The sequence below is a fragment of the Dipodomys spectabilis genome, unplaced genomic scaffold, assembly GCF_019054845.1.
Source record: "Dipodomys spectabilis isolate Male_0828 unplaced genomic scaffold, ASM1905484v1 ptg000032l, whole genome shotgun sequence".
Taxonomy (NCBI): domain Eukaryota; kingdom Metazoa; phylum Chordata; class Mammalia; order Rodentia; family Heteromyidae; genus Dipodomys; species Dipodomys spectabilis.
In genome coordinates this window covers 30518372-30536761 of record NW_024870709.1, presented here as the reverse complement: position 1 = coordinate 30536761, position 18390 = coordinate 30518372, and the positions used below count along the sequence as shown (strand labels likewise).

Genomic DNA, 18390 nt, shown 5'->3' with positions numbered 1-18390 from the left:
CCTGAACTCTGGGCCTGGGCACAGTCCCTCAGCTCTTCAGCTCAAGGCTAACGCTCTACCACTTGAGCCACAGCGCCACTTCTGGCTTTTTTCTTTTTGCTTATGTGGTGCTGAGGAATCGAACACAGGGCCTCAGGCATGCAAGGCAAGCTCTCTACCACTGAGCCACCTTCCCAGCCCCACACTCTACCACTTTGAGCCACAAAGCTAAGTCTGGTTTTCTGGTGGTTAATTGGAAATAAGAGAGAGTCTCATGGATTTTCCTGCCTAAGCTGGCTCTGAACTGCGCAACTCAGATCTCATCCTTCTGAGTAGCTAGGATTACAGGCTTGAGCCACCAGTGCTCAACTCAATGAAAAGTTTAATATAACTTTTGTTTTTAAATATAACTCTAGAGAATTAAGAAAATCAAGAACACTTTCCCTGTTCTTTGGAGTAAACATAGAAAACCAAAGCCAAGCTGGAGTGTTCATTTACAGTAACAACCGTTTGATCAAAATGCATGAGAAAGTGGGCCCACAGTTGAAACTGAAGTCCTTGTAAGTATAGTCTTGTTTTCTGACACACACATGGGAAGAGGGAGGCTGAAGTGAGATTCTGTCTGTGGGAAAGATGACTGGGTCATCATAATGAGAGCATGAACTGTCTCTTTCTGTCAAGGAATTAACAGGCTGAATTTATAGTATTAATGAAGCTGTGTGCTTGCTCTAAGGAAAAAAAACACACTTTAAAAGGGGAACAGATTTCAATTTCTTGAATTGCTTGCTATGTTTCCACTCTTTGTATCATCTGTTCAGGTTTCTACTATTTTACCAATTTAAAAATGAGAGAGAAGGGCTCTCATTTGCGAAGATATAATTGGTGCATCAAAGTAAGGGCATTGGAGTAAGCGTTAGATCACTGGTTGATTTCTCTCAGAACAAGTTTATATAACCACACAAAATCCTATGTGTATTTTGCCACCACAAAAATGGGCCGAGTTTTCTCACAATCCTCTTGCTAATTAGGCTAACAGTCAGATACCTGCTATTATTCTCAGAGGTAATGAAAGCCTATGTTTTCTTAGTAGAAATCATTGCCACCCAGTGACCTCCACAAAGAGAAATCTAGCCTGACAGATTAAATGGGAGACAAAAATATGACCTTGACCCACACCGTTAAGAACATCTAGCCAGTTTCTTGCAGTTTATTGCATTGCTAATGGAGTTTAAGCTAAAATTCCCCTGCCTCCCCCCTCTTCCCTTTCCCACAAACCCTGATTCCCATGCAAAGTCATAGGTTTAGAAAAAGAGTTGTATTAACTGAACAATGATATGCTGATATGATTTTATATGATGGAACCAAACAACCAAGGATGACTTTATTTTGTTTATTTTTTGAATGGTATTGCTGTGTTTTATTTGAGTCTAGCAATTATTAATAGGTAAGGAAAGGCTCTCTCCATTTATAAAAAGATTGACAAGATGACTTTAGATTTATGATAATGAAACAAAATTATAAGATAATTTGCTCATTTTCACACAATCTAGATGAAATGGTGAACTTATTTTCTGGAAAGAAGTTATTCCAAATGGCAACTCTGTATGTTGTTTTTATTTTTCTTCAGCCAACATGTACACAATTTATGTATGTGTTTATTCCCTCAGACTTGGTGCAGGTGTGGTTGGAATTGTTAACATACCTTTGGAGATCATGGAACTATCCCATAATAAACAAGAATTTCTTAATGTTCAAGAATATGACCATCTACTAAAAGTCATGGGACAGTATTTGATCCAGTATTGTAAGGACACTGGAATGAGTGAGTATTCTGTGGTCATAGTAAGAAACTACCCTTTGTGATGTCTTTAAGCTGAAATGAGGAGAATCCCTGCCTTAAAACCATAAGTAAGGTGCTGGATGTAGAACTAAGTGTTAAGAGCATTTACCCAGCCTGCACAAGGCTGTAGGTACAATCCTCAGCACCACAAAAGACAAAAGGGAAAAAAACACGACAAATAAACAGAAAAGAAGGGAGACCATTTCAGAAGCTTTTCCAGAATATCATTCAAAAAATAAAGCAGGCGATCAGAAATTATAGGAAAAGAGCACAGAGCAGGAGCAGCAGAGAATGTCATTCCAGATAGACTGAGAAACTCTCCAAAGATGCCCTGAGATGCCACTGTGTTGGAGCACACAGTCCCTCATAGACCTCTAAGAACACTTCTCTCATAATACCCTGGAGTAATTGTAGACAAACACTTAAGCAGCAATGTAGTAACATCGTTATTAATATATATATATATATATATATATGTACACACACACACACATATATATATATAAAATCACTTGTTGAATATGTTACTTCAAAAAAGATTTCAAAAGAAGAATAACTAAAATAAATATGTTTCTGAGCCGGGCGCTGGTGGCTCACACCTGTAATCCTAGCTACTCAGGAGGCTGAGATCTGAGGATCGTGGTTCAAAGCCAGCCCAGGCAGGTGGTTTATCTCCAATAAACCACCAGAAAACCGGAAGTGGCGCTGTAGCTCAAGTGGTAGAGCGCTTGCCTTGAGCTGAATTGCTGAGGGACAACGCCCAGGCCCAGAGTTCAAGCCCCACGAGCGACAAAAAAAAAAAAAAAAGTTTCTGGAAACCTAAAAGATAATTTGAGGTATGTGGGAAAATTGGATCTACTTAGCTCACCTCACTTCCCTGAGAGACTTCAGTGACAAGATAGTGTGCTGAGTGTTAAATAAGCAGTTGTTTTTAAGTTATATGGACATAGGGTTTCATTTAGGCAAGCAGCTACATTAGACAAGCAACTATATACCTTTTTAATGATTTGCATTAAGTTTGCATAATTCATGCATATCAATGACATGTTTCTTGCCAAAGGACAACTTAAATCTTGTTCTTACTATGTTTGAGATTGTCAATTTAGAGTGATAGCTCCTTGTTTGGATCCATTCTCCTTGAACCTAAAGTTTTCTTACCAGTGAGACAGAGGGAAGAGGTCAGGAACTCAGGGATAGAAACAAGAGGAGGATGAGGTTAAAGGACTGGGTTCTCTGCCCAAAATGGGTTTTCTGATCATGGTATAAAACCCACTCAGTGTGCTCTGTGGCCCAGCATCAATACCCACACCACATGGAGCCTGCAGGAAAGCAGACTTGCCTCCTCACAAGATCTTTGAGTGATTTGTTTCGGTACACATTCATGTTTGAAAAGCTGCTCTCTCATTTTATAAAGCATACTTTTTTGTACATGCAATTTCTTCCTTCCTCAGAGTCACGTTTCAAGTGATACTCAATATAGGAACCTTGATTGCCACGGTTAGCTAAAGATGTAGCATAACACATAATATTAGCTTAGTGAAATAGAAATCAGAATCTTATTTTTTTATTTGAACAGGGTACTGGAGCGTGAATTCAGGGCCTCTCACTCTCTTGGCTCTTTCACTGGAGCAGGTACTCTACCACTGGAGCCACAGCTCCACTTTTGGCTTTTTGCTGGTTAATTGGAGATTAAAAGTCTCACAGACTTTTCCTTTCATTTCCTGGGCTGGCTTTCAACTGTGATCCTCAGATCATGAGAAGTAGTTAGGATTAAAGGCATAAGCTACCAGCACCTGGCTCTCTTTATGGATTTTAAATGCTAAAATAGTACAAAAGGCAAAGATTAAGCACTTTACAAGTATGCATTTCCCTCATCTTTTCATAGTCTCTTTGTAATCCTGTCCTTGTCATCCTCATCCCTACAATATGGAATTAAGTCCTTAGAAGGAGGAAAGCATTAACTGTAAAGGACTTAGAAACGACCTCCATATGGCACACTTGCGAGAGTCAAGGTGCTGGTTAGAGATAGAGTTCTCTCACTCCCTCTTCCTAGGGGAGTACATACCCCAAATTGTTTGACCACCCACTCTGGGGTGTCATTTGGCAGTACCCTTACCAACTCTGTGTAACTCACTGTCCTTATCCTTTCTTCTCTCTCTCTCTCTCTCTCTCTCTCTCTCTCTCTCTCTCTCTCTCTCTCTCTCTCTCTCTCTTTCTTTCTTTATTTATTTATTTTGGGGGGGTGTTGTCCTGGGGCTTGAACTCAGGACCTGGGCACTGTCCCTGGGCTGCTGTTGGTCAAGGCTAGGTCTCTACCACTTAAGCCATTGTGCCACTTCTGGCCTTTTCTAAGTAGTTTATTGAAGATGAGAGTCTCCTGCCTAGGCTGGCTTTGAACCATGATCCACTGGCACCCAGCTTCCGCCTAATTTTTTTTGAGGGGGGGGTCAGTCATAGGGCTTGAACTCTGGGTCTGGGCAATGTCCCTCAACTCAAGGCTAGTGCTCTACCACTTGAGCCACAGCACCACTTTCAGTTTTCTGGTGGTTTATTGGAGTTAAGAGTCTCATGAACTTTCCTGCCCCGGCTGGCTTTGAACCATTAATCACAGATCTTAGCCTCCTGAGTAGCTAGGATTACTGGTGTGAGCCACCAGTGCCTGGCTTCTGCCTAATTTTTCAATATCTTCTCTAGTGATAGGGTTCAATATTAGTGTTATATTTGCACTTTTATTATTAATGGTTAATAGTATATTGTTTTCCTAATCCCCCAATTGTCTGCAAATTAATTTATCAATAGAAGCTAATCTCACAAAGATATTCTCCTAGAAGGAAGGAGGGAATGAAACACAGATAGGGAGTATGTCTCTCAAACTTTCACCCCAAACTTCAAACTGAATCAAATAATCAGTGTCAGAACTAATAGACTCAGTAACTTCTGAGGAGATTGACCTTCAAGGTTTTTGCTTATTAATTCCTACAGGAATGACAAAAGTTGCCTAATACTTGATTAATACTCTGAAAGCCAGTACTACAGGGCACACAATTTTAATAAAAAGTATTTGGGTAGGTTTTTTGCCTTATAAATAAAAGATGCAATCTTTATGTTGCTGTAAGTCTGATCTGTTTCCATGGAAAATGGGGCCCTGTAAGAATCAAATCAGCAGAAAGGGAAATGGAGAGGTAATGACTTCGTGTCATTTATCCTATCTGCATTTACTTTTGGCACAGTTGATGCTAAGGATCTCAGAAATATTTTTTCTCTTTTCTGAGTCTGACCTCTCCTCACTGTCTGCTGCATTTTCTGAAACTTTATGCATCCTTACAATAAAATGGCAATATTATTCATTACCTTTGGGGAGTAGGGAGAGGAGAAAGAAAAGATGGCAGTAATAGCAAATAAAATTTTGATTTGAACAGAACCAATTAGGTAGAAATGTGTTTACTAAACTTCTCCAGAATGGATCTGAATTGAACTGATGTGCTAAAATGAAATCTATGGTGTTAGAAACATAACCTTGCCCACAGAATTTAAATCATAGGTCTTTTGGTTCACACAGAGGCTAAAAATCATTTGGTCTGGTCACTGAAATCCTTTCAATCTCATGCCATTTAAGCTTGAGCAAGGGCCTCCCACGAGAAGGAAAATGATAGCTTCTTGAATTGGTCCATGAATCTCTACTCCACTCTATTAGAAATATGTCTTCCTGTTAAACCTGTTTATTTCTCATGTGTGCTTTGATTTGTTAAGCTGTGCTTGCCCTAGGACTAAGAAATCAGACATGATCCACCCTGTGTGGATACTGCCAATCTATCAGAGTGCTATGTTCTAAGTGTGTGTGTGTGTGTGTGTGTGTGTGTGTGTGTGTGTGTGTATGTGCGCGCGCTCGCGCATGTAAAACAGATATCAAATCCTGACTCTGAGGGAATGCTCTATGGAAGAGGGATCTTGGGGCAGGGATTGGGGGGCAGATTATTAGTAGTCATGAGAACAGAGGCCTCATGACTGAGATTGATGCCATTATATAAGCGGTGTTAGCAAGACCCCTGTGAGGTTAGAGTGAGAAGATACCAAGAAGTGCACCCTCTACAAACTATTTTATTAAGATGTCTCTTTCATTGGGAGCCATGCATTCTCCAATAATTGTCTCTCATTAATAACACTAGCAGTTAGTGATCAGTGATCAAATCCCATAGAGGTTCCAAAAACAGTTACTGTAATCCTATGAGATTTTTATTTTATTAGTTTTAATATTTCAACAAAGAAAAGCATCCTGTTATATACAATTTGGTTACCCATTACTAATTTGTAAATTCAGTTTGACAGATGCAGTAGAATTCTAAAGTGTTCAAAATTTCTTTGAGTAAGAACTTGATGTGAGAGGAAACAGAGACAATGAAAACATTCAGATATGACATAGACACTCCATGTAATTAGTTATGAGGCATAAATGTATGCTCTATGTAAAATCTTCAATTCATGTCAACTCCTACCAATAACTGGATGATGGTTCAAGAGTTCACTGGTTTACTTCTATTGGGAAAAATCATATTCTTAGGTTTTATCCATTTACTTTTTCCTGATGATTGGAATCACTACTGTCAACAGTTCGTGTGCTTCCTTTGTCTTCTGATTGTACTTATCATGATGACTTTAATTTTCATTGAAGGTTCTTAGAGGATCTCACCTGTCCAGAAAAGTCTAGGACCTCTATTTCATTTGAAATTTTGTACCATTTGATATTCCTTTGTTACACTTGAGCAGGAACTCCCAATCCTCTCCACTAGCCTGTTTGTGTGCCCTGTAGAAAAGAAGAGAGGGTTATGTTTAATGACTGGACTTTTCCCCCCAAAGCTATTTATTGAGAGGTCTTTTTCAAATTATGCTAACGTACATGCCATTTTCAGATCTACAAATATGACATTCAGGTACATTTCCATTACTGTGCATCCATCAGAACTTTTTACCTTAGAGCTTTTGCATGAAATGAAAACAGTAATCACTTTCCTCGCAACGGCATTTCCTTTTCGTTTTGGCAAAACTCTTTTTTTCCCCTTACATTCTTTTGCTGTTATCAATTAATTCCATTTTGACGTCTGTCTATGCATGCCATGTGCTCCTTCTCTCTGTCACTCTCAGTCCTGCCCCCTTCCCCCTTAGCAAGAAGCTTCATTCTTCCATTGCACGCATGCATATAAAGTATTTTGACCCCATTCACCCACCCCATTCACTCTCCTACTCTTCCACTAGGACCCACACCTCAGGCAGGACCTGCTTTACATTCCTACAATTCATTACTTTTTTTAGTGAATCATAATCGTTCAAAGGATTTTCACCATGGTGTTTCATACATGCATATGGCAATATTTTAATCAAGATGACCTCTTGCTTACTTTCCTCAGGAGGTCTTTCAAAACAATATCATCACAGGGTGCCGGTGGCTCACGCCTGTAATCCTAGCTACTCAGGAGGCTGAGAGCTGAGGATCATGGTTCAAAGCAAGCTGGGGAGAAAAGTTCATGAGACTCTTATCTCCAATAAACCAGCAGAAGACTGAAAGTGGCATTGTGGCTCAAGTGGTAGAGCGCTAGCCTGAGCTAGCGCTGGGACAGCACCCAGATCCAGAGTTCTAGCCCCCACAACCAACCAAAAAACAAAAAACAATATCACCAACCTAAATATAGACCATCTGAAGGAAGGAAATAGATTTAAGTACCTTTTCTGTCTTATCATTTGCCTGGTGCTTTGAGATAACAAAACAAAAAAAAAACAATTTTAGATCTCCTTATTGTGATGGAGACCATCAAAGCTAGGCTTTGATCATTTACTGTGGGACTTTCTTCCTTCTCCTCTGGGCAAAAGGATGTTTTTTTGGGGGGGAGGTCCAGTCGTGGGCCCTGAACTCTGGGCCTGGGCACTGTCCCTCAGCTCTTCAGCTCAAGGCTAGCGCTCCACCACTTGAGCCACAGCACCACTTCTGGTTTTTTTCTTTTTTCTTATGTGGTGCTGAAGAATCGAACCCAGGGCCTCATGCATGCAAGGCAAGTGCTCTACCACTGAGCCACCTTCCCAGTCCCCACCCCCCCCAAAAAAAGGATGGCCTGGTTGGTTTTGCACATGCTCTGAATGAAGGCTATCTAGGAGGATGCTGCATTTCTCTTTTTTTCAATAGGTAACATCTCTGAATGTCCCTTTTCCTTACTATATTTGAGAAAAAAATGTAGTATGTAGTTGCTAGTTTTAAACAGCTCTCAGAAAATTAATCAGGTAAATGTAAGCATCAGCAACATTTGGAATAAAGTATTCCGTATATAGGTATCCATAAGCTAACTTTTCACTGTTTTTTCTCTCCTAGAGAGATTTGTTTCAGAAATGGAGACTTTCATCCTATGTGCATTAATGCCGAATAATCCAATTAGTTTAACAGTCTTGTTGATTCTTCAAACAAAGGCCTCAGAATATGTATTCTTTCACAACTGTGGATATTAGCTGTGAGCTTTCAGCTATTTACTTTTTTACAGTCGCAAACTGTAATTTTAAATCAACCTGTCTTGGGGATATTAAGCTAATATCATTCTGGGGTCAATAAATTACTTAGTTATCTATATGACTTGTTTCACAGATGGATGGAAACATTTTAAATGTTATTTTTAAAAGTCAATTGCTTCTTAAGTTTTGCCTTTTTATTCATACATAGGTGAAAGGGCAATCTAAAACCTTTCAATAAGACACAGGAATACACCAATTTATGAAACCATATTTTTAAAAAGTTCTATCTATATGCTACTCAGTGAAGGTCAACCTGAAACAATAAATGATTGTTGTTGATTTTTATCATTTCTAGATAGAACAGGTTGGACAGGAATTTTTGCACATGTATATGTTCAAGCCTATTCCCTTGCACATGCAATTTGGAGTTGTCAGTACACACCCAACTTCCTTTGTCAGTCTTCACTATTGTTTTGGAACTCATGTATTACAAGTAGTTGTATAAGTCTTTTAAAGACTGACACCTATAAGAAAATAGAAACTGAAGCCCTCCTTCCAGATGCTGCGTTTACCAGGCTGCTGGAACACTTCCTGGTCTCCAGAGTCCACTCTGTGGAAATTCTGTTTTAATACCATGACAACTACAAGTGCAAATTGTGTATGTTGGAACCACTTCTGGCTGAAGGAAGGGAGTCAGTATTACATTGGACGTTAGCAAGAATACATTCTCTCTCAAAATCTTTTATTTGATTTTTTTGCCCTTATATCACCTTGTATATTGTTATTATTATTTTAAGCAAGTTTAATTTTTATTAAACCTGGTCTTTAAATGTTTGGGCTAGTGAGTTTTCCATTTTGGCTTTTAGTAATCAGGAATTCTTTAGTACTATTTAGTCCCATAAGACCTCCCAACCCCCCCCCCCAAAAAAAAAGAAAAAAAAAGAAGCATTGTGTATCCGCTACTGAAATAGGATCCCATTTGCTGTTACTGTCTTCAAGGATTTCACCATCCAGAGGGAATAGCAGGCAGAATGTGAATTAAGGCATAATGTGCATAATGTGTATAATGTATAAGTATTTAAGCATGGTGTGATCACAGGGCTGCCTTGAGGAACATGTGCTTGTGTTTTTAACAGTCTACTAGTTTTCCCACTCCTAAATAAATGTCTGTGTTGGGGATCACAGTGGAAATTCATTCATCTGGTAAGTTAGCTGTGCTGTATTAACTGTTTTAGTTAATGTTTTCTGGGGGAGACATTATTTCACCTTCATTTGAGTGCAAACAACACATTAGTGAGGTATTTTGTCAGGAATTATAGTGGCAACATTTTTGGTGCTTGTTAGGTACAGAATGCTCAGCTCCATGTTGAAGCTACGCTGGGTTATAAAGCACATATTTTCCCATGGAAAGTCATGGTTTGCACGGGGAAGGAAAGACACAATACATCAACCACTATGTCTCTGAGTCTGTATCAGATCCATCCCTGTGTACAGTGGGGCAATGGACATGGATAAATTTACCATGTATAGATCAAAAATATTTAGTACACACACTATTATTTAACTATCTCTGCCGTGCATTTCTAGAATACTCCTCATTTTGTAAACTCCTCATTTTGTAAAACTGCCATTCTAAACTTATGGAACAACTTGTTTCCTCTGAACTCACCCTCTGTCTATTCCTTTCTATCTTTGTGATTTTGAATCACTCATACAAGTTGAATTGTGTAATATTTGTCTTTTGGGTACTAGTCTATTTCACTTACTACTTTCAAGGTGCATATATATTATAGTATATATCAGAATTTCCTTCCTTTTTAAGGTTGAATAATGATTTTCCATGCCTGCCATTTTTACTGTTTATCTGCAGACAAATATTGGAATTTCTTCCATACTGCTATGCATTTACTATATACAGCCATTTCTTCAAGACTCTGCTTTCTCTTTCTTTTTAGGCAATTTTCAAATACCTTGTTATTAACCACAACATATAGTAGATATCTCAACTATGTACCAGATATATAACTGAAGATTTGTTTCCTCTTTTGACCAGCATCTTCCCACCTTAGCTCTGGTCCCTGTTTCTTGTAAGCATCGTTGAGCTTCCTGCTTCTGTGAGCTCAGATGTCTTAAGGTTCTACAATGCTGCAATATTTTTCTTTCTGTGCTTGGCCTATTCATTTAATATCCTCCAGGGACATGTACGAAGCTGCAAATAACAGATCTTCCTTCATTTTAAGATCAGGGAGTGTTCCACTGTGTGTATTCACTCTAGTTCTTCAACTTGTTCCCCTGTTAGTGAACATTTGGGTTGATTTCATATCATAGCTGTTATGAATAGTCTTCGATGAATGTGGAAGTGCTGATGAAATCATACTGACTTAATTTTCTTTGGATAGATTCCTAGAAATGAGATTATCACATCACAGATGGTTCTGTTTTTTATTTTAATATTTGGTAGCATTCATTGGTAGAATCATGATTACCAGGGCATTTCTTTGTTGACATTGTTGATACTGATTTGGTTTCCTTATTAGTTAATAGTTTACTCAAATTTTCTGTTTCTTTATGGTTTAATCTCGGCAGAATTTGTATTTCTTGGAATTTGATCACTTCATTTAATTCATTTAATTTATGGGGGTATCATTGCTCATATGTCTATCTGGATATCCTCTGTGTTTCTGTAGAATTGGTAGTCAGTATTATTTCTAATTTTAGGAACCCAAATCTCTTTTTTTCCTTAGTCCTTTTAGCACAGGTTTACCAATTTTATCTTTTTAAAAGAACAGGCTTAATTTCATTGATTTTTTTTCTCACCAAGTTTTGATTTCATCTGTTTCTATACTGATCTTCATTTCTTCTGTTAGGTTTATGTTTGAAGTTTTTTTTTTCCTTTATTTTTCTACATCCTCAAATGTAAAGTGAGGGCTTAAAATTTAATTATTATTTTTCTACATTTTAATTTAGCATCAGTTAATTCTACAAGAGGTTTTATTAAGACATACATGCATATAGTATATATTTATAATATAGCATTTATTATATATAATATAATGTAATATATGTAAGATATAATATTCCTTTCCTCACGTTCCTTCATTCCCCTCCCCTGATTCTCAACATCTTTCATTGTTCCATCCCCATGCGTGTGCCTAAAGCATTCTGACCATATTCACACTCCTTCACCTTCTCTATGGGCAGACAAGAGAGTTTGCATTCCTGTCACTCATCTTTTAAATGTATTTTAGTTGTTCAAATGGTTTTACTGTGGCATTTCGCAATACACATGTAATATTTATTTTATTAACTCCAGTTTAGAACTGCCAATCCTCCCAGCCTTAGCCTCCCAAGTACTGCAAATTCAGACATAGGACATCACACTAGATCCCAAAGTAGGCATTTGTTTTGAGATCTTCTCCATTGCTTAAAAAAAAAATGTGTCTGGTTATAAATCCTAGCCATAGCACAGTTTTTGCTATGTCCATACATTTTGTTATGTCATGATTTTATTCTCATTCACTTTTAAGTATTTTCCCATAATTTATTCTTGGATCCATTTGTTGTTTAATAATTGTTTGTTTAATTTTGAAGAAATTTGTGAATTTTCCAGGAGTTGTTTTCTCTGCCCTTCTCCTTTCCCTTCATTTCTTCCTTCCCTACTCCTTCCTCTTCTCCTCCTTTCTCTTCTCTGTTCCCTTTCCTTCCCTTCCCATTTTAGTGGTCTGCTACTAGGTGCATATAAGTTTATAATTATTTTATCTTCTTGATCTACTGAACATTTTATCAATATATAGTATCCTTTGTTATTCCTTGTAAATATTTTATTTAAATTGGATATAAGCATAATTGTTTTTGTTCTATTTTTGGTTACTTTTGCAAGAAATTTTTTTTATATTGTTTCAAATCAATTTGTTTCTTTGGATCAAAAGAAATATGTTTCTTCATCATCTCATTTGCAAATAATTTGTACCAGGATGGCATTTTAAAATCCATTCTTCTAATCTTTGTCTGTTGAATGGGAAGTTCATTGCATTTACATTTAATTAATGAGGTGAGACTTCGTTCCTTTTACTGATCGCTTTCTCAGTGCCTTGTAGCTGTTTGTTCATCATTTCTTGCATTACTGTTTTCTTTTATGTCTAGTTGTTTGTTGTTTTTTTTCAGGGAAACATTTAAGTTTCTTCTCTTTTCCTGTCATATACATTCCTAAGCCATTTTCTTTTGTAGAGATCGCAGCACATTAAAATTATAACACTCCAGCTTGATGTCAGTTAATGCTGTTCCTTAAAAATATATTTTTAGACATTTTATGGTTGTTAGTATCACAATAATATTTATATATTCTATGTATGAAACATTAAGGAATTTTTTTTGGGGGGGTCCGGTCGTGGGGCCTGAACTCTGGGCTGGGCGCTGTCCCTCAGCTCTTCAGCTGAAGACTAGCACTCTACCACTTGAGCCACAGTGCCACTTCCAACTTTTTTCTTTTTTGCTTATGTGGTGCTGAGAAATTGAACCCAGGGCCTCATGCATGCAAGGCAAGCACTCTACCACTGAGCCACCTTCCCAGCCCACATTAAGGAATTTTAATGGAAGGATATAGTGTAGAATTTAGGGCTTGTGTAGAGTACCAGCCATATAGACTGGGAGGAAAACAGAACTAGAGGTAATAAAAAGTAGAGAAACTCTAGTTATGTAACAAGAATAGTAATTTGCATTGATACTTCTTCTTTTTTTTTTTTTTTTTTTTTTTTTTGTAGTACAAGGGTTTGAACTCGGTGCCTTACATTTGCTAGGCGGGTTTCACCACTTGAGATATGTCTCTAGCAATTTTGTCTTAGTTATTTTTTTCATATAGAGTCTTGTGTATTTTCCTGGAGCTTTCCTCAGACCATGATTCTCCCATTTATGGCTTCTTCTGTAAGTAGGGTGCCAGGAGCATGCCACCTCACCAAGCTTATTGATTGAGGTGCAAATCTGCTTAATTTTTTCCAGGATGGCCTTGAGCCATGGTCCTTCCAGTCACTGCCTCTTTAGTATCTGAAATTACCAGCATGAACTACTAAGCCCAGCCTTACCAATAATTTTAAAGTTTAATTTGCACAACCCTTCCAGAGATTATTTTAACATAATAGATTAAATATCAGTATGATTTATTGCAATAATAAAATTGTAACTTTTATAACTGCTATTGTTTTCAGTTTTATTATAAAGGTAGTTTATTTATTGCATGAAATCTGAAAAAAAATCAAGAGTATAGATCAATAAGTATTACATCTAAAACATCACTATAGTGCATCCAGCATTAATACATCCATCTCTCACTTCTGTTCCTGTATTTTTACACAGTTGAGATCATATTGAATACATATGTATTTTTAACCATACTTGCCCTTGCCAATTATCTTGACTAGGTTGGTTTTATTTTATTTCATTATTCATTGTCTGGCTTTCTTTCCTTTAGGCAACAGGAATCTAACAATGTTTTGGAATGACCTTGGGTACCAACATAATAAGGACCTAGAGAAATCCTCAGAGATTCAGTACCAAAGGAGACAAGCCATGGCCATTCCGTTCATGATGCAGTGCGGTGAGTACTGAAATCCATTGTAACTAGCAAATACTAGTGAACTTTCAAATGCACAAGTCATGGTGTTATAAATGGTGGCTTTAAGTGGTGAAATGAGTAAGATATGATTCTTACCTTCAAGGTTGGTACAGTGTACAAGAGGTTAAAATACTGAAGACAGAGAAAAGTAGGTAAATGAAGTAATAGAAGTGATGAGGTCTTAGAAGTAAAAACAAAAGTAGTGGAAGAGCAAAGGCAGACTATACTACTAAGATATGTCTCCAGCCCCCTTTTATTGTAGTAGTTGTTGTTATTATTATTACTTTGGTCAGTCATGGGCCTCAACTCTGGACCTGGGTGCTGTCCCACAGCTCTTCATCTCAAGATTAGTGCTCTACCACTTGAGCCACTTCTGGCTTTTTCTGCTTATGTGGTGCTGATGAATCAAACCCAGGGTCTCATGCATGCAAGGCAAGCACTGTACCACTGAGAAACCTTCCCAGCCCTATAGTGGTTATTTTAAAATAGGATCTCATGTCCTGTTCGGGCATATGCCTAGATCACAATCCACCTATTTTAGGTTTTCTATTATAGCTGGAATGATAGGCATGTGCTACCACAGGAAACATTCATATGGAATCTCACAGATTTTTCTGCCTATTAGGTATATGCTTCAGTTAAAATATTTCTTGGAGAGAAATAAACAGACCATTTTTTTCTATGAGTCATGTGTAACACTAAGACATAGTAGGATTTTTATGATTGATAACTGCATTCATGATGTATAAATAATGGAAGACAAAACTATTATATTGAGTAAACCTGTTCAAGGGCTTTGAATTCTAGAATGAGTTTTTACTTTGATAAGCAGTGGGGAGGTACTGGAAGTTTTTCAGGAGGAAAATAACCATATGTGAATTACATAAATAAATAGCTATGGGAATTAAGGGCAATCTAAAATAGTTATGGGAATTAAGGGAAATCTATTTTCCACAACAAATGTTACAGTGGAGAAGACAGGCAAGGCCAGGAGAGCCTGACCCTTTGCTTTCATCTGGGAGTCTTCCAGAGAAGCTCTCCTGGCTAGATGGAACTTGTAGTGAGGCAGCATGGTCAAGGATGATTTGGTAGAAGGCCAGAACAAAAGAAGAGGTCAAACCCTGATGATCTATTAGTGTTGTAATTTAAGCTCTATGTGAACATTGTAAATGTCTGAGTTAATGTAAAATATCTAAGGGGAACATACATGACTATATTTAGAAAGTAATATTGAATAAATGGATGACAGTATGTGACAACTTATTACATTGTAATCATAATGGATAACAATTAACATATATATATATACATATATAGTAAAGGTGATGTACAGAGAGGTTACAGTTACATAGGTCAGGTAAAGAGTACATTTCTTTTTGAACAGTCACCTCTTCCCTCGTTTTCTCAGTTTTTCCCTCCTGATCCTCCTCCCCAACAAGTTGTGGTTCATTTTCAGCATAACGTCTAGTGAGTATCACTGCTGCATTTGTTCACCCTTTGTCCCACCATTTCTGTACTCCCCCTGAAGCAGGGAGAGTTACACATAAGACAAAAGGTACAGAAATAAAAAACAGCAGCAAAGGAGAGAGAGAGAAAAAAGCAAAATAACAAAAACCCTCTTGTTTCCCTTTCTTGGAGTTCATTTTGATAAACACCATTTCATATAATCATATGCACCTAACCATTGAGCCTTGGTGATCCTTTCCTAAGAATATTCTCCTGTGGTTTCACTCTGTGAATGTTAGAGTTCCATGGCAGAAATGGCTGTACACATGGAGGAAACTGAAGCTACATACTTATATGTCACCCTGCACCAAAATCAATTCCAAATAGATCAGATACCTCAATTGATACCAGATACCATAAAAATATTACAGGAAGGGGTAGAGGAAAGCCTAGCGCTCCTAGGCACAGGTCAAAACTACCTAAGTAACGATTCAGAATCACAATAAATCAAAGGCTTGATAAATGGGATTGCATCAAATTGACGCACAGCAAAGGACATAGCTAGCAAGATAAATAGAAAGTCCACAGAATGGGTGATTTTCTTTTACTAGTTATGTATCAGACAAGGGCCTCATATCTATAATAGACTTAGAGCTCAAAAAATTAACCCCTCAAAAATAAACCTTCAAAGAAACAACAACCCAATTAATAAATGGGATAAAGATTTAAAGAGAGACTTCTCAGAAGAAGTACAAATGGTTGATAGACACATGAAGAGATGCTCAACATCTCTGCCAATTAGTATATTTTTGATGTGTACCACACACTGTTAGAGTCCAATCTCCAGTGCCTAAGAGCTGTGAAAAGGAACAATTATTTCATCTCTCAAAGGCCTTTTTTCCCTCTTTTTATAAAATAACATGTATACTTGCCCTTATATCATGGGGCTGTTGTGAGCATAACCAGTTAATAGGTTTGAATTAATTAATAGGTTTAAATTCATTAAAAGTTTTAAATTTTAGTTAAATACTAGGTTTAGAATAATGAGGTTTACTGAAAGTTTGAAAGTTTCTTTAAGTTCTAGCTATTATTATACAATTTCATTCTCAGTATTATAAGAGAGATACTAATATTAATCTCTTTTTACAAATGATTTTACTAAATCAGAGGGGAATCAAGTCATTTGCTCAAGATCATAGAAGTTGCTAGAGATGGAGCAATTCAGACGAACCGAGGCCAGCTGTTTACTAAAAGCCAGATGCACTGCGCCCAGATGGAGTTTAGGACTGAATTTTTGGATAGCCTGAAGAAAGTGGCATTTCTTGAGCTTAAAGTCAAGGAGGGACCATAAAGAGAAAATAAACAACAAAAATCAGAAAGTGAAGATTAGCGAGTGGGAGGAGAGCAGAGGGCAGTGCAGAAAAGGCAAATGTGTTACAAGATTCAGAGATCCTGGGGCTGGGAAGGTGGCTCAGTGGTAGAGCGCTTGCCTTGCATGCCTGAGGCTCCAGGTTCGATTCCTCAGCACCACATAAGCAGGAAAAAAAAAAGCCAGAAGTGGCACTGGGGCCACTTCTTGAGCACTAGCCTTGAGCTGAAGAGCTGAGGGACAGAGCCCAGGCCTTAGAGTTCAGGCCCTAAGACCAGACCCCCCCCCCCAAAAAAAAAAAAAAAGATTCAGAGATCCTGACTCTCCCTTTTTATGGTATTTGCATGATTGGAGACAGAATATTCTCTCAGAGATGGCCGGGCAATAGGCTGCAAAAAGTGAGCAGACAGATTACCATAATTCTTACATGGTTTAAGAAGAGAGAGAGTGGAGTCTGTTGGGATTCTGTGATCCAAAAGTAACTAACTGAAAAAAATGCTTAAATAAGGATACAGGTTGACCCATTGTAACAATGAGATGTACAAGACACTATGTTTTGTTTATTTGGTGGGTGGTGGGGCTTGAACTTTGGGATTGGGCGCTGTCCCTCAGCTCTTCAGCTCAAAGTGGGCACTCTACCACTTGAGCCACAGCTCCACTTCCAGTTTTCTAGTGGTTTATTGGAGATGAGAGTCTCAGGGACTTTCCTGCCCAGCCTGTCTTTGAAGCATGATCCTCAGATCTCAGCCTCCTCAGTAGCTAGGATTACAGGTGTGAGCCACTGGCGCCCCAATGACACTGTTAAAAATGAACTTTACAACTTGGGGGGGGGGGTGGAGTTGGGGAGGTGGGGAGGGAAGGGATGGTAGGGGAAAAAAACAAAGGAGTAGGTAACAATGCTTGATAGGAAATGTACTCATCACCTTATTCATGTAACTGTAATTCCTCTGTACAGTATCTTTACAATAAAAACATATATATATATATACACATATATATAAAAGTAACCAACTGAAGCAATAATAAAATTAAAAATGAGGATAATAATAATGATAATAAAAACAACTCTTAGTGGGACCCTAGAGCGACTTGAGGAGTTGTGCTTTATTGTGTTTATATGACAAAGGATTCACTCATTTTGGTGCCTGAAAATGGGCATCATATACTGTGGCATCCATTTCTGATTGTGGTCTCTTGTGTGCTTTTGTTTTGATGATCAGATCTTTGCCTTAAGTGGAGAGTCTTACCGTACCCTACTGATTTCCAGAAAAAGGAATTTCTTGACGCGTGGATTTGTGCTAATAATCCTAACCATTCGGAAAACAGGTAGTTTCTGATCACTTTCTGAAAATTCTTTATCAATCTTTAATTCCCAAAGTACATTTTATGAAATTGGAAAAAAAATTTCAGCTGTAGAAAGATTGTAGCTTAGTAGCTACTCTCTTTTTTCATACATTTTTATTGTAAAAATACTGTACAGAGGGGTTACAGTTACACGAGCAAGGTCATGAGTACATTTCCTATTGAATATTGTTGCCTCCCCTACCATCCCTTCCCTCCTACCTCCACAACTACCCCCTTACCCCCCTTTCCCCCCACCCGCCAAAATTGTAATTAGTTTTCAACATACTGTTTTGTACATCTCATTGTTACAATGGA

At 37.8% G+C, this 18390-nt stretch overlaps 1 protein-coding gene across 1 annotated transcript in view; it reads left to right on the top strand.

Annotated features, from left to right (window-relative positions):
- Window positions 1–18390, top strand: part of Morc1 (MORC family CW-type zinc finger 1) — a 133238-nt gene that overhangs the window by 46400 nt on the left and 68448 nt on the right. Inside the window, exons 12-15 of the mRNA XM_042676862.1 lie at window positions 396–539; window positions 1647–1801; window positions 13773–13898; window positions 17952–18057. Of these exons, the coding sequence (XP_042532796.1) occupies window positions 396–539; window positions 1647–1801; window positions 13773–13898; window positions 17952–18057 (531 nt within the window). The remainder of the gene's footprint in view (window positions 1–395; window positions 540–1646; window positions 1802–13772; window positions 13899–17951; window positions 18058–18390) is intronic.